This window comes from Rousettus aegyptiacus, unplaced genomic scaffold (genome assembly GCF_014176215.1).
Source record: "Rousettus aegyptiacus isolate mRouAeg1 unplaced genomic scaffold, mRouAeg1.p scaffold_m13_p_9, whole genome shotgun sequence".
In the NCBI taxonomy this organism is placed as follows: domain Eukaryota; kingdom Metazoa; phylum Chordata; class Mammalia; order Chiroptera; family Pteropodidae; genus Rousettus; species Rousettus aegyptiacus.
Window position 1 is genome coordinate 85,893,393 of NW_023416312.1, and position 19,606 is coordinate 85,912,998.

The 19,606-nt window shown below is 34.6% G+C and overlaps 1 protein-coding gene across 5 annotated transcripts in view; it reads left to right on the top strand.

The window, feature by feature from the left end:
* Positions 1 to 760: 760 nt before the first annotated feature.
* Positions 761 to 19,606, top strand: part of PHF6 (PHD finger protein 6) — a 42,406-nt gene continuing 23,560 nt past the window's right edge. For 3 of the 5 annotated variants that reach the window (XM_016123565.2, XM_016123566.2, XM_016123567.2), the window contains exons 1-5: positions 763 to 924; positions 4,764 to 4,947; positions 5,185 to 5,286; positions 18,444 to 18,577; positions 18,823 to 18,866. In XM_016123565.2, coding sequence (XP_015979051.1) covers positions 4,810 to 4,947; positions 5,185 to 5,286; positions 18,444 to 18,577; positions 18,823 to 18,866 — 418 coding nt within the window. In that variant the 5' untranslated portion in view covers positions 763 to 924; positions 4,764 to 4,809. Of the gene's footprint in view, positions 925 to 4,763; positions 4,948 to 5,184; positions 5,287 to 18,443; positions 18,578 to 18,822; positions 18,867 to 19,606 lie in introns of all 5 variants that reach the window. The other 2 variants (XM_016123568.2, XM_016123569.2) reach the window with 2 other exon arrangements.

Here is a 19,606-nt window from a genome sequence, read left to right on the forward strand (position 1 = left end):
GGGTTGAATTTAAACCCAAGTATTCTGGCTCTACACATTCAAGAGGAAAGTGCTCTTAGGTGTCTGGTTTACCTGTGAGTTACAAAGGAAATAATTTATCTTTTCTGATTACGATGATCTCAGCATTTACAGAGGGCCTGTTATATGCCAGGGACGTGAATACACGCTTTACTTGCATTATCTCATTGCTTCCTCACAATAAATCTGTTCAATACTACTTTTACCTCCGTTAAAAAAAATTAAGGTAGAGAGATTAAAAGGATTCGTGCAAGGATTGAAATCCAGGCAGGCTGACTCCACTACGAGCTTCTCAGTCTTTCCTGGAAGTAAAATGAGAGAACGGAGAACCTCAAAGGGATGCCACGAGAATACAATGAAATAATGGATAAGGCCTGGGTGAACAAGTGCAAAGGATAAGGCCTACCCATATGAATCACTGTTGAAAACTGGTTACCCAGGGCCCCTATCCAACGGTTTCTAGTTCCAACCCTGTTTCTCCACCCAACCCGCAGCGATATCTTTGAATCTCTTTCTCTATCTCGTCGGATCCTGCCCCCAAACACTTGGCTGAGCGGCGGACCGGAGAATAGAAGGTACGCGCGCGAGCAGGAGGCGGGGCCTGTCGCCCGGATCCGTACTGGGGGCAGCCTGTGCACATGCGCTGTGGCTCTGCGGCTTCGGCTGCCCGGTCTCTGCAGCCAATCAGGGCCCGCAGTACGCTCAGGACGTATTAACGCTCTGTGAGTTGTTGCGTGCGAGGGGGGCGACGTAAGGGCGCTCTACGAGCCCGTCTCCTCGAATGAAAGGAAACAACCTCCGGCGACAGAGCCCCGCTCTCAGGCGCTGCCGGAGAACCGAGACCGACTTCTTTCTCTTAACCCTCATTGGCGCTTCTCCTCTGCCGTTCGCCTCTGGGCCCCGCCGGTGAGTCCCCTCAGTACCCTGGGCCCCCCATTCTCTGCCCAGCGGGAGAAGACAAGGAGGATGGCGGTGACCAGGCCGCCGCCCCTGCCCGTTGTTAAGGGGGACTCTTGGTGGTCTCTCTTTATTGTCAGGGACCCTAGAAGCGCCGCTCATTGAAGGCGCTTGGCGAAGAGGCTGCTGAGACGTGCTTTGGAGGAGCTAAGGGAGAGGTTAGGCTTAAGCCTCGACTTCAGGGGAGGGGGCGCAATATTAGGGAGGAAAAAATACTGGGAATTTTTAGTCTTTGCTCTTGCTTAAGACATATTTGGGAAGGAGGGAGACTCCCAGTTTGGGAAGAGTAAGAGAAAGAATCGTTAGGATGGCAAGAGGATTAGCCTTACGGAAAGAGGAAAAGCTCCGGGGTGGGGGCAATTAGGGGTGAAACAGATATGAAGCGGAGACTTAGAGGGCGAACTCCGAGGGCAGGAGGGTTAAAGAAAGTGGTAGGATGATATTTAACTGGATTCGGGAAGATTGAAAAAGGACAATTAGGGGACCCTGACTTTACAACCGAAAGGAACCTGCTAAAGTGTTTTAGAAGAAGATAGTTTTGCGAGTTTATCTAGCGCCAGGTTAGAGGGAGATCTTGGAGTCTAGTGTATATTGAATAAATAACGGAGAGGATCCGGTACGTTACGTGTACCATCCTTTATTATATGGACGAACAGCACGGCATTCTTTTGAAATTTGTTCGTTTCCATTTTCTGCGTGGAAGTTGAAAAATCCTTTAGTAATTGAAAAACCTTTTCATTGGCTTACGACTTAATATCAGGTCTTATTCATGCAGATCAAATTCTTTCTCTACCCTTGGGTTTGAAACAACTGGAAAATTCCTTCAGTTTCCTTTTGAATAACCGCAAAAAGCAGTGTGAAGCATGTAATATTGTGCAGCCAAATTCAGGTGCCTTTCCGGTTCATCTCTTCTTCGTTTATTTATCTCCACTGTAACTCCTGACATAAATACAGCTTCTTTGAGGATCACATTTATGTATTTTGATCTGTATATTTCAACTTGGCTTGCGTGTGGAATTGTTTAATCTTCCGGAACTGCAGTTTTTGTTTTGTTTTGTTTTTCTGTGAAAATGGTCTTTCAGATACCAGACATTGAATGAGCTCTCGAGTTGGCTTTTGGACGCTCTCCTTGATATTTCAGGTTCTTTCTTTCTTGGTGCTTCACAGCATCTTGGAAAATCAGAAACGCATTGATTGCTTCAGCTTAACTAATCGGGCTTTTATGTTTTTCAGACATTTAAGTTATGTTTTTCATGCTGTAATTTTGCCTCTTTATTTCTGCTTTATAACATAATATGTTTCTTTTAAGGAAAAGGTTTCGTCGTTGGGTGAAAGCATCAAACTTTGATATCTGCATACCCTGAAAAACCTTTTAGACCGAAATTAAAATGCCATACAACTGCGTGGATCGTTATGAATCCCTTGATATTGGTCCTTGGAATGCCCTTATTTTCCTTAACTAGAGACCACAAATGTGACAGCATTTGATAAAAATCTGTATTTTTATGATAAAGACATTTTTGCTAGGACTCATTGTTTCCATGATGTTCTCCATTTGATGTTTTACAAGGAGGCTGTAAAAAAAATAGTAAGATATGCGCAGATGCATTATTTGAATTTTAGTGGAAAAATCCATTTAGTCATTGCACATTGGGGAAAGTTTTTAATTGGTTTGGTGCACTTTTTTGTGTGTTTCTCTTCACTTTACAAATTATACTTAAACTGACTGCAGAAAACATACACTAAAATATTTTTGAATGCAAAATAAAGTGTACTTTTTTTCTCTTTTGGATTTTGGGGTCTTCGATAGCTATAAAAGCAGGTTCACAAAATTAGGATGAGAAATTTGCCTTTTTATAAATTGAAAGAGGCAGAATTCAATATGGATAAAATTTGGGGGGTACCATTTTCAGAATTAATTTCAAGAATAAAAAGTGATTTTCCACTCTAGTAATATCCTTTATCTTAAGCCAGTTTTATAGTCTATGCTAGCTAGCATGGTATAGAGAAATTACACATTAAAGATGTCTATACAGATTAAATTCATAACGTGTTATCCTTTCAACTGGCCAAAGATGACCAGGAGAAATTCTCATTATATTACAGTGGTTTCATAGTGCCTGCTATTGCATAGTAGTAAAGAAAGCTAATTTAGAACTCAGATAGCAAAATTTGGTGCTATTTGTGAATTTTGGTGTTTTGCATAGTTAATTCTTAAGATTTTGGCAGCTGTATTCTTGATAAAGCATCCGAACACATTTGCCTAAACAAATGCAAACACACTTCCCCTTTAGTTTCTTTTGTTTCTCTGTTGTGTCCTTTTTTTTTCTTTAATCCTAAAAGTATTTGATGCCTGTTTTCGATCAGTTTCTCGGTTTATAGCCAGTACTGTGAATACAGTACTATTGTAAAGTATTGGATGCCATTTGGAAGACTGGGGTATTTAAAATTGCATATAGCTTTAAGAGTTTGTTAAATCTATTAATGCAGAGATTGTCAGGGCCTTTGAAGTTTGGTTTAAAAGAAAAACCTAAATAAAAATTGAGACCTGTTTCTTCACGGCTTCACGTTAAATTTTGATTATCTGTATTTTTATATTGTAAAGTGCTTAATTGTAGCTACCACCTTGCTGGCATCCAGTTGCTACTTTTCTTGTTGGTGAACAAGTGAGTCTCAGAAAGCTACAATGTAGTGTTAGTGCGTTCATTTTTTTTTTTCAAAATAGTATTATAAAGTGATCAAATGTAAAAAAAAATGAAAGAATTTAGTAAATTTTAAGACAAAAATTTGAGATTTTATTCATTGCAATGTGTGTTGTGGCAGCCTGGGTCCTGGACTACTTAGTTCAGTTGATTTGGAAAAACTGCACAAATCAAATAACTGATTTTACATTTGTCTAGATACTTTTTAAGAATCTGTGTTGAGATTGATGATACAAATCTGAAATCTTCTATGTTAGAGTTTTTCTTTTTTTCTGTTTGACTATTCTACCTATAATTATAGTTTGACTTAATTTAAGTCTCATTTAGAGCAATTTTCCTTCTTTTATACAGTATTGCTAATTTAAGTATGAAAGTTACTGTACTTAGAACACCACTGTCAGTTTCTAACTTTAATAAGCAGACTTTTGGAGTAAATCTCAGAGTCGTAATACAGTTGTTTTTTATAAATAATTAGTTCCTAAAGTCTAATTTTTTCTTTTCTTGAAAATAGCATACAGTAACAAAAATTTATTTAAGACATATACGTGATTTTTTTAACTTGAAAATAATTCAAGTTTAAAGATAAGTATTCCAAAGTCACGGTTAAGTAACTCTTTTTTTTTTTTTTTTTGGTTTATCAATATGCGAACTTTAAGGAATTGTGCAATTATAGAATTCTGTTCATTCTGAATATTGTGTGGATCTCTTAGTAGTTTTTGGTCTTCTCTTGAATATATAATTTTTTGTCTCCTTGAAGGGGCACCTAGCTATACATGAAAGCTATTTTGCGTTAATTATGTCAGATGATTTTAAATAACACATTGTACATTTTTTACTTATCCATGCAGAAATAGTTCTAATTATTTCATATATCCCCTAATTTGGGAGCAGTTTGATTTCTCCCAATTACATTATTAAGTTATATTTATACATAAATTCATATTTTTTAGTTATGGAGGGTATATACTAAAGGCATTTTAAAATGGATATATTAAAACTCGAGTCAGAGATTAAACAACTTACATGACTATGTAAACTGATTTTAAATGAAATTAACCATTTTGTTGCCCTTCTTATTCTCTGTAGCATTTCTTGAGGCCTAAAGTGGCATTCTAAAAGCAATTTAAAAATCATGTCAAGCTCAGTTGAACAGAAAAAAGGGCCTACGAGACAGCGCAAATGTGGCTTTTGTAAGTCAAATAGAGACAAGGAATGTGGACAGTTACTAATATCAGAAAACCAGAAGGTGGCAGCACACCATAAGTGCATGGTAAGTAAGTATACTCGTAGCAACCGAGAGACCCGAAACCTTGAGAATCTTAAAATGAACAGTCCTGAGTACTAAACAAAAACAACAAAAAAAGTAAAACTTTTAAGAAATGTTTTTTCACTAATACTATACAGGTTTAACAAGAATATTTCCTTTTAAATGTAACATCGTATTCACTGTTTCACTGTAATTTATTTGTATATGAACCTTAATTTTTTTTTTAAATGTAATTTATAGCTCTTTTCATCTGCTTTGGTATCATCACACTCTGATAACGAAAGTCTTGGTGGATTTTCTATTGAAGATGTCCAAAAGGAAATTAAAAGAGGCATGAAGCTGGTAAGTTGGTATTTCTGCCTCTTGAGAATAAAAGTTATTTTAAACTCACTAAGGAAGAAATTGCTTATTTTAGAGTATATTACATTATTAACTGAGTGTAATTTTAAATTGCAGTGTTCCCCCCCCAAAAAAAACCCCAGCAAATTCCAAGTCTGAGTTTCACTTACAAAAAAGGAGTGAATCACTTGAAACTACATAATGTTATTAACTAGTCACCCCAATACATTTAATTAAAAATGGCAAATGTAAAAAAAAGAGTGAATCAATATTTATATTATTCAAATCTTTTATTTTCAAAAAAAAAAAGAGAAAAGCTTAGAGGCCATGTTGACTTAGAAAACAAGCAATTTACTTAATTTGAGTGTATCGTGTTAAAGTCTTCATTTAAGTATATTTTCATAATTAAATTCTGATGTGTTTTCATTTTCCACTATAAAGAAATTGTCAATACAAATGAAAATGACAGTACCCTTTCAACAGGGAATGTTAGCAGTTGCTGATTTTGTCAGCATTTATGATTTTGGATAACTTGGCGAATTTTAGTTTTTCTGAACCTATGCTAGAGTACTGTTCCTATAGCTGTCTTCACTACCAGTAACCAGATTGGTAAGAATACTATATTGCTCTACTGGAAAAGTAGTGTCATTTCAGTTGGTATTTATGATATATTATGGTTTATATTGAAACAGTTTCTTTTCATTTGGTTATTTTTCTTCTGTGAACTCCTTATTGGAATTACATCTGTAAATGTACCCCCAGTAGCTTCACTATAAAGTGTTTCATTATTTAAAGATGGGTTTGGCAGAACATATATCTATGTTCTTAGGCCCTGAGTAATCTCATATGTCACAAAGAATCTGATGGGAAGAAGGGAGCTATCATTTTGATGATCAGGAATAATCTGTTTTGATAAAGTCTATCAGTATTAAGGAAAAAAACAATAGGAAGAAGTTCAAGATAGCATTTAAGATTTGCTTTCAATAAATAGTCTCAAATCCTAAAATAATGTGAATTCAGAGGTCAGATTGTTTTTGTTGTAATGAGACCTTCACTATGAAAATGTTTATCTTCCCCACCCCCAAAACTGTAGATAGCAGTAGAACACTCCATTTTTTAATGTGATTTTTATTTATTTAAATGTGGCTTTAGATTTCTTCATGTTACTGTGGCTTGCTGATTTTTGAGAACCAGAAAAACATGTTTTTTTTAATTTCCTCATCCTTAAAAATAAATTCAGATACAAAGGAAGAATACTACTTACTTGAAATTGGTTGTACTGTAAGCCTTATTACCCTGTTATTTATTCTTTGGCACTGTGAATATGCCTGGAAAATACTTCTACATTCTGACTTGTTAGCATTTTTGTCACTTGACATGGCTGCTCTAGTCAGAACAGGACCAGTTTGGTCCCTAATGTTACAATATTATTAATAAATGCAGTTCCTTGTTTTACATGAAGCAGCAGTGTGCATCTGGCAGTATGCTAAATTCAATGAAGATTTAATTTATTCAGACTGTTTGTGAAGAAAGCACCAGAACTTTGTACAAGTTTCACTATTATAAATTATTTTGATTAATTTTAATGGTACCCTGTAGGGAGTTTTCCCCCTTAAGTGTAGTGAGTTACACATAACAATTTGTTCCGTGATCTAGGGAGTGGAACAGTATCGGAGGTCGAAGACCACAAACTATAGTAACAGACTTGGATTCGAATCTTGGCTTTGTCTCTTACTAGCTGGGTGACCCTGGACAAGTTATTTACTTCTCTACACCATGTTTTCTTCACCTGCCAAAAAGATATAATGACAGTACTTGCCTCACAGGGATATTGTGAGCACGGTGCCTGGCATGTGGTTAGGACTTGATAAATGGTAGCCACCATTGGAGTTTTTATTTGTCAATAATAGTAAGATGCTGCTAATATTATTGTAGGCAAATGAAAAGCATGCTGGACTGGGAAGTCATGATGCCTGTTTTTTAAATAACTCTGCCACTGATACATTATGTAACTTTAGACAAGTCATTAACTTATTTGTCTTTTTGCCAGTGGTAAAGAGATAATGCTGTATCATTGCTTACTAAACAGTGATGTTGCATGACTAAAAAGTGCTGTACAAGATATCGAGTTGCCTTAGAAAAGGTGTTTTGAAGCCATTTTGAGGCAGTAGGCATCTGGCATTGAAAAATAGTGCCAGAAGGACAGAACTTTTGAGCCTGGGTATATAATTTTCTCCTTTTCCTTCTCCATAAATGCCAGAATTTAAATAAATTACATAGGGGATAGGAATAGAGTAGCATTTATATATTTAACTTTGTAGTAATTTTTAAGTCTCCTTTTAGCCATTAGTTTTGCTCCTTCCATTACATCATTTTTACATGAGATACTATCAAGTAACCAAAATTCCAGATTTTAGTTTTCTTTACTTTTTTCCTTTGTAGATTGATTTAAGTAATAAATGGGCCATAAATAAAATAGGAAGGGAGAAAAAAGTGAAGAGCTTCATGTAAGTAGATAAACTGCATATAAACCAGATTATTAGCTTCCCTAATTGACTTTTCAAAGCATTTTATCCTGTGAGCCGATTTGCCCTGGCTCTTGTTTATCGAGATTCCTAGGTGAAAAGTAAGTAGATCATGAATACCCACTGAAAATAATACAAAACAGGAATGCCGGTCCCTGGGTGCTTTCAAGACAGGTTCCAGTCTGTACCTGGAATTGGCTCCAGAGGTGCTCACTCACCCCAAAGAAAAGTACAGAGAGAAAAGGCTGGGGCTTGAGGTGAAAATGTATAGGTGTCCAGATGGGTCAGAGTCTTGAGAGGGTGGGAGGTTGCAGTAGAGTGGAAGGAACGGGTGTGTGGTTTCTATGTTCTTGCTGCCTTAGGCAATTTTCCAAGGTTTTCATGTCAGCCGCAAGGACCGGGGAAGGAAAGCTATTTCACCTGAACATATTCATCTCTTTTACATCACCTTTGAGTATATAGTACCAAGGTAGGACAGGCAAAATCTGCTAGAGTACTAAGGTTTTTGTAATTTGAGACTCTGTATTTGCAGTTAAGCCTGCAAAAATATATATTTTTCCAGAATGGTTTCCAGTTCCCATTGAAGCCATATGGTGACACCACATCTGTACCACCTACTCTTATTCTCCAGCCATCTAATCGAGAAATGCAAGTTTACAAGTAAAATTATGAGTTATCACTGTTTTTATTTTGTTTAAGGAAATACTTCAGAGGGGTATATTTGAAGAACATACTCTTTCTTGATCATTAAGAATATATACACCAGCTAGTTACTGTTATAGTTGGTACCTGAGTCAGACACATCACAGACTCTTAAGAACAGAAATTCAGAAAGCCATTTAGTTCACCTTCATTATACCTAGGCAAGACTTCCTACAAACCATCCAATGTAGAATTTTTGTCTTCCCTGTTCTTAAATATATCAAGAAATTGTGATTCTACCCAAGCAACCTGAAACAGTACCAGTCTTATATAATACTCTTCAGAGTCGAGAAATTTACCCTTCTGTATAACTCAGGTATCTTGCTTAATTTAAAGCCATTTATTCTAGGTATGTCTTTTTTCATTAAAGGAAGTATTTTTTTTCTTTCTTATTAAAAATGAAAAATTCTTACATATACTTCATGACTACCCTCAGGTCTCTCCTAAACGTTCCCTTTTTCAAACTAAATTTTACTCACATGTCTTAAGAAATCCTCTGAACATTTCCCCTAATTTTTTCAGTAGTAGAAATATCTAACATTTATTGAACACTTAATATATGCTAGAGACTAGGATAAGTACTTTAAATACATGAACCTATTTAATCCTCATAATCATACTATGAGTTAGGAAAATAGTTTCCTCATCTGTAAAGTGAGAATGAATAAGGCTCAGAAAAGTTAAGTAACCTGATGGTGGTTTTATAGCTAGCAAATGGCAGAGCTGGAATCTGAATCCAGGACCAGTTAACTCCAAAGTCAGAACTCTTAATCACTAGGTTATACTAGACTGCCTTTTAAGCTACCCAACCAAAGATCACATTTTAAAAATGTGATGATTAGAACTTAGTAGTTTTCTAATAAAGATGGACGTAGTACTGAATTTAGGACGTAATTAGACTCACATTAATATGTTCTGTTAATGGCATCTTGTTGGTTTTTAGGATAAAAATCGTGTGTATATATCCATATATCTATATATGTGAATAATTTGATTCTCTATTACCCTTAAGATATTTTTGTAGCCTCTGAAAATAAAAAGACCAATTTTACGTAGTCTTTACTTTGTTATTTACTCAGTCCCAATGGACTGTTTGGTACCCCAAAGAGAAAATTGTCCGACTTTTGAGAGTTTATGGTCTGGTTATTGGGTGTGCCATGAATCTGCTTATATTACAATTTATAATATACACTTTTTTAGTCTTCTGTGTGGGAGTAGTCTTGCCTATTTAGATAGTTAAAGACTGCTTTCTAGAGATGGTTAATGTTTTTTTTTTTTAAAAAGATAAGTCCAGGAAACAGGTTAGCTATATTAGAATGGATCATTGAGACTGGCAGTAATGGATTAAAATTCAGTAGGAAAGGATGATTGCAGGGTCTTTAAACATTAAACAGGAATGTCAACTTGAAAAGGAGCAGGTGGGGAAGGGCTATGCATGATTTTTTAGGAGATAATTGCTATGTAATAGTTACTGTGGAGAATGAAATATAATGATGACAGCATATCTGTCTGGTACACGTAGATGTCCTGCAGGCATCTTAAACCTAACTGTCTAAGCCAATATTCATTATCTTCCCACCCTGAAATCTGATTTTCTTTCTGAATCCTTTATTTTCAGTTCTGCCTTCTTTCACATCAGTCATTTGATTTTATTTCTGGGATGTCTACCTTCTTTTCTTTCTTAATGGCACCCTGTATCCAGTCTTCTACTTCCCATCCTTCCAATGTACTGCTGGTAATTATTTGATCTCTACTTTTAAAATCTAATGTCATTCCCTGACTCAAAACCTTTATGGATTCCTTACTGCATACAAAATAGTATCCAGAGTCCTCAGCCTGCCCTTCAGAAGTCATTCTTAACTCACCTTTTCCATTCCTTATCTCATTCCCACTCCTCTCAGCTTCCCAGTCGTCCTCTACTTGTCCCTACTGCTATGCATGTACTGATGTTACTCATCTCCTAGCTGCCTCTCAGTTTTGTCTGTTTTTGAGTCCTACTCAGTGTTCACTTTTGTTGTAGACTTTAACACAGTATGCATTGTTTTTGTTACATGTGCACAAGCCTTTCTTCCCCACCGTATTAGGAACTCTGGGAGAGTAGAGATTGTATTCTCTTTGCCTAACATAAGACTAAATGGGGATAATACATGGAAAACAGCACAGTGCTTGATGTGTCATTTGTGCTCAGTAGTGTTCTAATAAATAAGTGGGCATTCATTAATTGTTAGTTGAATTTGAAGGAGAGAAAAGCTTCAATTGGATAATAGTATGAGGCCTTAATAACGGGTTAGTTGTAAATTGACCAGGAAAGTAATGGTATTGCATAAAATTCCTGTTTTGGTTAATCAGTGGTTTAGCATTGTTTGCAGCTCTATAGGTTTGAAAAGGAAGGAGAGAAATCTAGAGGGAAAAATCACGTTGGTTATTTGTTCAGGATGGTGGAGAGCTTTGTATGCCTCAAACATGAGGGGTTTTGTTTCTCCCAACATTCATTCACCCAGTATAGTGTTATTTTTGTTATTTTCTTAGGCATTATATTTATCTATACCTCCCTCTAGAGTGTAGAAGTCATCTATCTGTCCGTTTATCAGATACTTGATTGAGTGCCCACTTTGTACCAAGCACAGTGGGTGCAACACTTTGGGTGCAACCATGAGTAAATATAGTTTAACTTTAGAAGTATATAAAAGAATGCTGGGAAAGAGGACCATAATTCTATTTGATAATTCAGAAGGCTTCATAAGAAGTGACATTTGAAATGTGTTCCATTGGGAAACTGATGCCGTAGAAGTCAAAGGGGAAAGCGTTTCAAGGAAGAGGAAGTGGTCAAAAGTATTAAGTAAGTATTAAATGCCAGTGCTATTTAAAGTAATGTGTGTTTCATTTAGAATTCAGTAAGAACAAAATGGAGCACCCACAGTGTATAGAACACTAGCATTGCCTCCTGCATACTAAGAAGTAAAAGATGCTTGGTGACTAGTAGTGCTACATATCAAGTAGTGGTACCTAACCAACTATGAAATCAGAAAGAGGGGACAAGGGACTACAGACGGTTATCTTTTGAAAAAGGTTCCCAAGTGATTTTTGATGAACACTCTTGGTCGTGGATCATTGTTAGGACAGAGGTCAGCAAACTTTGTGTGAAGGACCAGATAATAAATATTTAAGGCTTTGCCAGCCATATGGTCTCAGTTGTAGTCAGAAACAATACACAAAAAATGAGCATGTCTGTGTTCCAATAAAACTTGATTTACAAAAACAGGTGGTGGGCTTGCAAGACCCAGCCTTAGGGTATTTTGAGGGGAAAACAGGTAAATTTTCTTCTCAAAGATGGCCTCATTGTCATCTGTGTAACTAAGTGTACATGAATCATGAATGTATTCATATAAATGTGAGGTTTTTTTTTTAAACTCAGATTATGGCATGCAGATTAATTTTAATGTGCACAGATATTTTTCCTGTTATTTATATTAAAATAGACTTTACTTTGGAGGTGATTAAGGAGAATTAATGTAAGGCCAAACAGAAATTTCAAGTCTAATGACGGATAAAATCAAGTCTTTGACTATTACTGAATCAGTTATTTTTTTTTTTAAATTCAAATTTTTTTTTTTACTTTGCCTTCATTTAATACTTCATAATTGGGAATACTTTCCATTTATTTCATTATATAATTACTTCTCAAGAACCCAAACCAATAATAAAAAATAATCTATATCTGGTTTTGGGGGGTGTCTCGATACTTAGTCGAGCATGCATGTGTACTTGGCGTTCTTCATAAATTGAATAGAGTAAGCAGCTTGTCAGTTTCAAGTACCCTCAGCCTAAAAGACCTACACCTGAGAAGAGCCTAAATGTAATGATCTGAGCTCAGAAAAAGTCTGTCTGAATCTTTAAGGTGAAAAAAGAAACTTCATAAAGTTGGATGGAGTTGAAGTATGTGATATTCAGAGCAAGGTCAGGAGACGAGGTTAAGTAAGAACTTGATAGGCTTAGTTCATTGTCCTCCAACTTCCAAAGATTTCTGAAATGATTTATTCAGGAACTGCTTAGATTTAGTCTTACTCTAGTAAAAACTAGTACTTTTTATTGGCTCTGTTTTTTAGAAGCATCTGGAATTTAGGGTGCTAATCAGTTTTGTTGATTTTCAATTACAGATTTTATTTCTAACTTATTATTTTTGTAATTAAATTTATCAAGGTGATATTGGTTAATAAAATTATGTAGGCTTCAAGTATACAATTTGATAATATATCATCTGTATATTGCATTGTGTGTTCACCACTCAAAGTCAAATCTCCTTTCATCACCATATATTTGACCCCCTTTGCCCTTATGTACTCCCTTCCCTTCCCTCTGGTAACAAATAAATTGTCGTCTATGTCTCTGAGTCTCTCTTGTTTGTTGCTTTCAGTTTTGTATCACACATATGAAGGAAATTGTATGGTTCTCAACTTTTTGTCTGACTCATTTTGCTTAGCGCGATACTCTCAAGAGCCATCCATGTTCTCATAATATTGCTTTCCTTTTAGACCTAATTATTATATAGACTGCTATTAACAATATTATATTGTTAAGTTTGTGTTTTTATGAGACCTTCAGAATACTACATGTATATATATATTGTTATATATGTATATAGATAATAATATATATACATATATAACAATATATATAATAGTAGCTATAATGATGAACCAGAAAGTTTTCAGTTCATGTTTCACCCTCGGTGAAATAGTATTGGTTTTAGGAATTTTTAACAAATAAATTGGGCAACTGTCAGTTAACCAGAAAATTCAAATCTCAGTCTGTTTTCTAACTGCATTGGATATGTGAGGTATTACTACAAGTAAAGCAATGAGCCTGGAGTTAGGAGCATTTTTTAGGCAGCTTTGAAAACTTGCCCAAACTGCATTGTCCAGCTTTTATTAACAATACACCAAAAAAACCCAAACACCAGTGTAAGGTTAACTGCTCTCACTTTTTATCTCGAGTCTCCTGCAAAAATATCCTAGGTATCCTGTTCCCAGCTCCAAGTACTTTGGGCACTTTTTCTTTGCATACCAACTCAAGAACATGGTATCTTCCTGTGTCCTCTTTTGTATTCTCAGTACATTCATAGCTGTTTTTGTGGGGGCAGGTATCTTGAGTACTCTTGAGTAACTACTTGGCTGTGAGAATTAACATCTATACACTGGTGGTCAGTTACTGATATGCAGTCTACACGTCAGTTAAGCTGGGCAAAGCTAAGTCTTAAGAGAGCCCTCCCTCCCTTGGTTCCATATGGTTCTATCTAGCCATCAGATTCCAGTTTTTCCTCAAGAGCCTTCTCTTTCTGCCTATCCTAGAGATTGCCCATCTCATTTTAGTTTTACCTTCTATCTATGTTTTTGAGTTTCCCTTGAGCTTCCCCCGAAGCTACTGAGAAAGCAGTACTTTTCCTTTTACTCCTTAAGACTTTTTCTTTCGCAAACTGAATTTCAGTCCTGGCCTAGTTCAGCTAACTGAGGAGCAGGTATGCCTCAGCCAGCCTCGGGCTCCTACAGGACTTTAACTAAGTCATGGTCCTTTCAGTTCCTGTTGTTTCCTATCACATATGACTTAAGTTCCTCTTTCGTCCGTGGGTCAGCTCCTGGCGACTCTGCTAAACTTAACTTTACCATAGTATAGCTTCACAGACAACAGAATGAGTGGTTACCAGGGGTGGGGAGGTAGGAAAGAAGGGAGATGTTGGTCAAAGGGCATAAAGTTGCATTTATGTGGGATGAATAAGTCTGGAGGTCTGATGTCCAGCTTGATGATTATGATTAATCATACTGTATTGAATACTGGAAATTTGCTGAGAGTAGATTTCTGGTGCTCTCACCACGCACCAAAAAATGGTAACTGTATAAAGAAATAGGTGTGTTGATGAACTCTACTGTAGTAATCATTTCACTGTATATGTACAAATATACACATACACACATCCTGTTGACATCTTAAGTATACATGTAATTTTTATTTAAAAAGTATAGCTTCTAATCATATTGTAAAGATGACATGTAAACATCTATAGTAGGATGGGGCCTTTTTTCCATTCCCTCCATTTTAGATGAAGTAATTGATTATTGAGGTTTACTAGGTCTACTAGGTAGCAAACTGGATAGAAGAATAAAAGTAAAAGAAAAATCATTATCAACAGAGAAATTTTTACCTCTATTTAAATCAAGGATACAAGCAGAGTAAGCTGAGAATTGACATTTATACCTGTATTGGGGGTGGGAAATTAGCCCTCAACAGAATATTTAATATGCGGGACAGACCTTTGCTGCAGGGCGGAGTGAGAAGGGGTCCACCATTGTTCTCGAAAAACATGTTTCTGTCAGGTTAACTTTAATTTTCCGTCATTTGAGAGAGCCGTGGTTCAAGGGCAAACATCATGTTAAGTGGCAGCTGACTTTTTTTTGACAGTCGTTCTATTGAGGGTCCAGTAACGACTGTGACAAATTAGAGGGCAAATGTTTGTATAAGGAGGAATACAGGATAACATTACTCGAATCTGACCAAGTGCTGCCTTGCTTTGTTAGGAGTCCCATTTTCCTATTCCACTTTTTTCAAAAGAAGTCCTTTGTTTTATCTTCCGTAACATTTTTGAAGAAAGAAAACTAGTAGCCACCTATCTGGTTTCTCAACTTCTTTAATTTTTTTTCTTTTTATCTCGACCTTATTCTCGACCTTGTTTCTTAATGGTGTTAACCCTTTCCCTCAAATATTCTTACCTCTCTTCATTCTGTGTCCCTTCAGCTGAATTGTTCTTCTCAATTTCACATTTCCAAATCCTAGATCAGACTGTTTAAATATTTTTAGATATACCTGAAGAAATATGTTAAGATTCTGTAAAATCTACAGGTGTTAGAAACATGAATGAGAAAAAATATGCCATAAGATATTAAAAATTTCAATAATAGAGTAAGCTTAAAATCAATTACTTTGTAATGCACAGTGTTAGTCTTCCAAAAAAATCTAGAAGCAAATGATAGGTAAAATCTATACATTTCTAAAATAATTAGTCACATAGGGAATAAATGATAAGAGCACAAACGAATACTATGTGGTAAGTCCCATAAGAGTTCAGGGAAAAATAATTATTTCAGGGGTTGGACTATAGCATAGTAGACTTAAAGATAACAGTTATGTTCCTGTTTTGTATTCATAGGTACACAAGCTGATTTAAATTTTATATTTAGTTTTAAAAAAAGATACATTTTATATTTAGTTTATTATGAATAATTTTTGCTATTTTGTTAGTATCTTACCAGGAGAGGTACTTCTGCTTATATATGAATTCTGCATAAAATAGATTCTGTAAATTCTAATTGAGAAAATTCCTTTCCTAACCTTGGAAAGCATTTTCCACCCTCTGAAAACATTTTTATTGGTGTGTCTTTCTTCCTTGAGAGAAACTGACAAAACTAAGAATAAGCAATTTATCACTTAAAAAATTATCTGTCCTCAATTGTTGTAGTTAACTGGTCATACTTGGGGCAGATTTGAATTTATAACAAGCCAAAACAAATTTTCATATATTTTGGATATTTTGTTTTTTTCCATTTTCAATAAACTGAGAGAGGAGTATTGAAAGCATTTGCTAGAGTATTGTCAGTGTTTTTAAACATTTTTTGTATATAAAAGTGTTTTTGTCCATTGTAGAAAAATCAGAAAACACAGGAAATTATAAAGAAAACCAATCACTCAGAGATAAGCACTTGGCATTTTGCTATATTTACTTTCACCTATTTTCATAGAGTGTATGTTATAATTGGGATCATAATTCATAGTTTTGTATCCTGCTTCATTTTTCATTTACATTATACATAAACTTTTTTCCATGCCATTAAAATTTATTTGAAAAGAGTGGTCATAGAATAGTCCTACAATATGGGTGTACCATAATTTATTTAAACCTTTTTTAGTTATTTTCCATAGGTAATTTTATATTTCAGGCTATTTTAAGTAATTCTGCAGTGCATATGACTGCATATGAATTGTTCGAATCTGATTTTTTTAGACTAGATTTATAGAAGTAAAATTATTGGATCAGAGAATATAAACTTTTTAAAACCTCTTTGATAAATAAGGCAAGTTACTGTGCAGACAGCATGTACCAAATTCCAGCAACATATGAGAGTGCCCATCTCACTGTTTCTTTGCCCATGTTGAAAATTTTTTCCAGTACAGTATTTTTAACAGTACCTCTCTGTTCATTCTTGCTTGCTAATTGAACTCAGTTTTTTCCGAAATGTACTTATGCAAATCCATTTTAGATGTAATTTCAAGATGAACTACTTGCAGTAGAGTTTTTAATGAAGTCTGGGTAATGTTTGATTTATTAAGTTAAAAAAATAGGTTGCAAAATGGTACGTACAGAATTACATGGGAAGTACTTTCATGTAATCGTTGTGACACTGTAAGGGTGTCTCTCCTTGGTGAGTATGAGTGATTTTTTAAATTTTCTTTGTGTTCTTTTGTGTTTTCCAAAATTTCTATAATAAGTTTTAGTGTTTTGATTAGAAATGCAATTTACTAAAATAATAGAACCTCATAATTAAGCTGCAGTACAAATGTTCCACCTTCTCAACAATTTATAAAACACTCAGAAGTTTTTAATAGCTTTTCCTGCTTGATAATTTAGCACAGTATTTCTTTTTACAGTAATACTTTGAAGTTTCTATATTTATTTAAGGAAGTAGAGTATTCCACTAGTATTAATGGATACTGGCCCTCATGTTTTTTTGGAAGTACCTGTATTGAGAATGTTTCTGTTTCTGACATTTATATGAGTATTTTTTGAATGATAGTTTGACTCAGATTGAGTGTTTGTTCCCTTGCTTAGAGAAATATAAGAAATTTTATTGGAATTTATATTAGCCCCTTGGTACAACAAAAATTGCTAAGGGGCCAAGTAATCCAAAATTAAGACGGTAAGTGTTCTTTATGTTAAAATTAAATTAAAGAGGAACGAGAGGAGTTCAGAACAAGATCTCTAGCAACCTAAAAACGAATGAACAGTTTTTAAGATTTACCTTATTGTGAGCTTATTTTGTCCTGGTATTTATAGCTTAGGAGATAGCTTCATTAAAAGGCCACTCAGCACAGTATATTGTGATATCTTAATTAAAACCGCTAACAACCATCGTTAATGTCATTGTTATGTGCTTTTTAAAAAGATTTTTCCCCTAAATTTAGATCAAGAGCTAAACAATAGGAATTATTCAATAAAGTCATAAGGTAAGGTATACGAAAATATATTGAGAGAATCTATTCTTTTATCTATTTGTCTGAATTTATAATGCAAGAGGTAAGTAACAGATTAAATTAAAACAGATGAGCATATTTTCACAATCAATTTGATATCAACAGAATATTTTTAAAACTTGAGGTATTTAGAAAATTACCTAATTATTTTATCCTCTCTCCTTCCTTCACTTAAAATCAATTTTTACCAGGTTCCCAAATAGTATGTGAGGTTTTTTTCCCCCAAAAAAAGTCTCAGTGAGCATTGAGAACGTGAGGAAATATTTTTTCTGGTATGAGGTATTTTCCCCAGTTACTTATTTCCAGGAAGGTCCGGATTTGTGAAGAAGTGTAAGTTATATATACAGCTTACATCTCTGATTTGCAGCATTTAAAATTTTCAGTTGACCACAGTGAAACAATAGGTATTAATAATATTCCATTAATTTTGTCATTGTTTAACATGGGGAAAAATACCCCCAGTAGAATTTTATTTGAATTATTTCTTGGTGAGAACGTAAGAAAAATAGCATAATTAGATACAAAACTTTTCAATAACCAATTTGTTTTCCTTGACAGAGATTGATATGCCTCTAACCTGATATCACTGCCTTAGAAAAATCACACATTAATAAGCTTTTATTGTTTTTGCCATAGATGTGTTCTTTGTGTCATTGTCCTGGAGCAACAATTGGTTGTGATGTGAAAACCTGTCACAGGACATACCACTACCACTGTGCATTGCACGATAAAGCTCAAATACGAGAGAAACCTTCACAAGGAATTTACATGTAATTATCAATTCTCTTTAAGACTTTTTTTAACAGTTACACTTTCTTTGGGCTTTTGTAAAAATGTTTGCCATTTCAGCATCATCATAAAAGGAGTTTTTGGTAAAGCATTTAATGCTTAGAGAAATGGCATAGGAAGTTTAATAAGATGTTTGGAATCTGACTTGTGAATGAGGTTACGTGTAGTGCTCATTTTTTGAGAAATATGTTCAGTTTACTTGATAATTTTAAATTATTTTTTATAGGGTTTATTGCCGGAAACACAAGAAAACTGCACATAACTCCGAAGGTATGTCTTTCAGCCACATTTTACTTTTGAGAAGAAATTTGCGTAAAATATGAGTGAATTATACTATATTAATTTTTACCATAAGATGTATTTCAATATTGAATACATTTCCAAGAATTATAAAAGCATTAGGATAAACTAATGCATAATAGTGAAAAAGGTCAGAATTTTAAAGAAAACTTTTATCCCAAAGTTCTTGTTAAGAGTTCATCAAGACAGTATTTATTTTTAGAAAGAAATGATGCTAGTAAGTATGGATTTCTGTGTTTAAGTGTTAGTAGATTATAAATTTAATTGAGCTACTACTGTCAGATATAGAAATCTGAATGGGCAATACCAATACTCTGCGATCATCAGGCTTTCTGTTAAATTTCTATTCACATTATAGTACTTCCTTTTGTAAAAATACAGACGTGATCATAAGAAAACCAATTTTAAAATATAAACCTAAAATTATAGTGCATTTCCACTTAAATTTATACAAAACCAGGTTAGGAGTGTTTATAGGTAGCCAACTTGTACTGGTGTTTAGAAGGTATGGTAAAGTTCTTGAATTCTGACTTGTTTCAAACCTTTTCAAACAGGTGGTTTTGATACTTTTACAAGTAATATAAAAAAGGCTTAGATTTAATCTGAGATTGTTCTATCCATTTAGATTAAAGATCTTTAAAGTTTTTGTTAGCTTTTGTTGCTTACAATTAGAATGGTTTAAGCCTATTGTTTTAGGAAGTTTCTTTTAT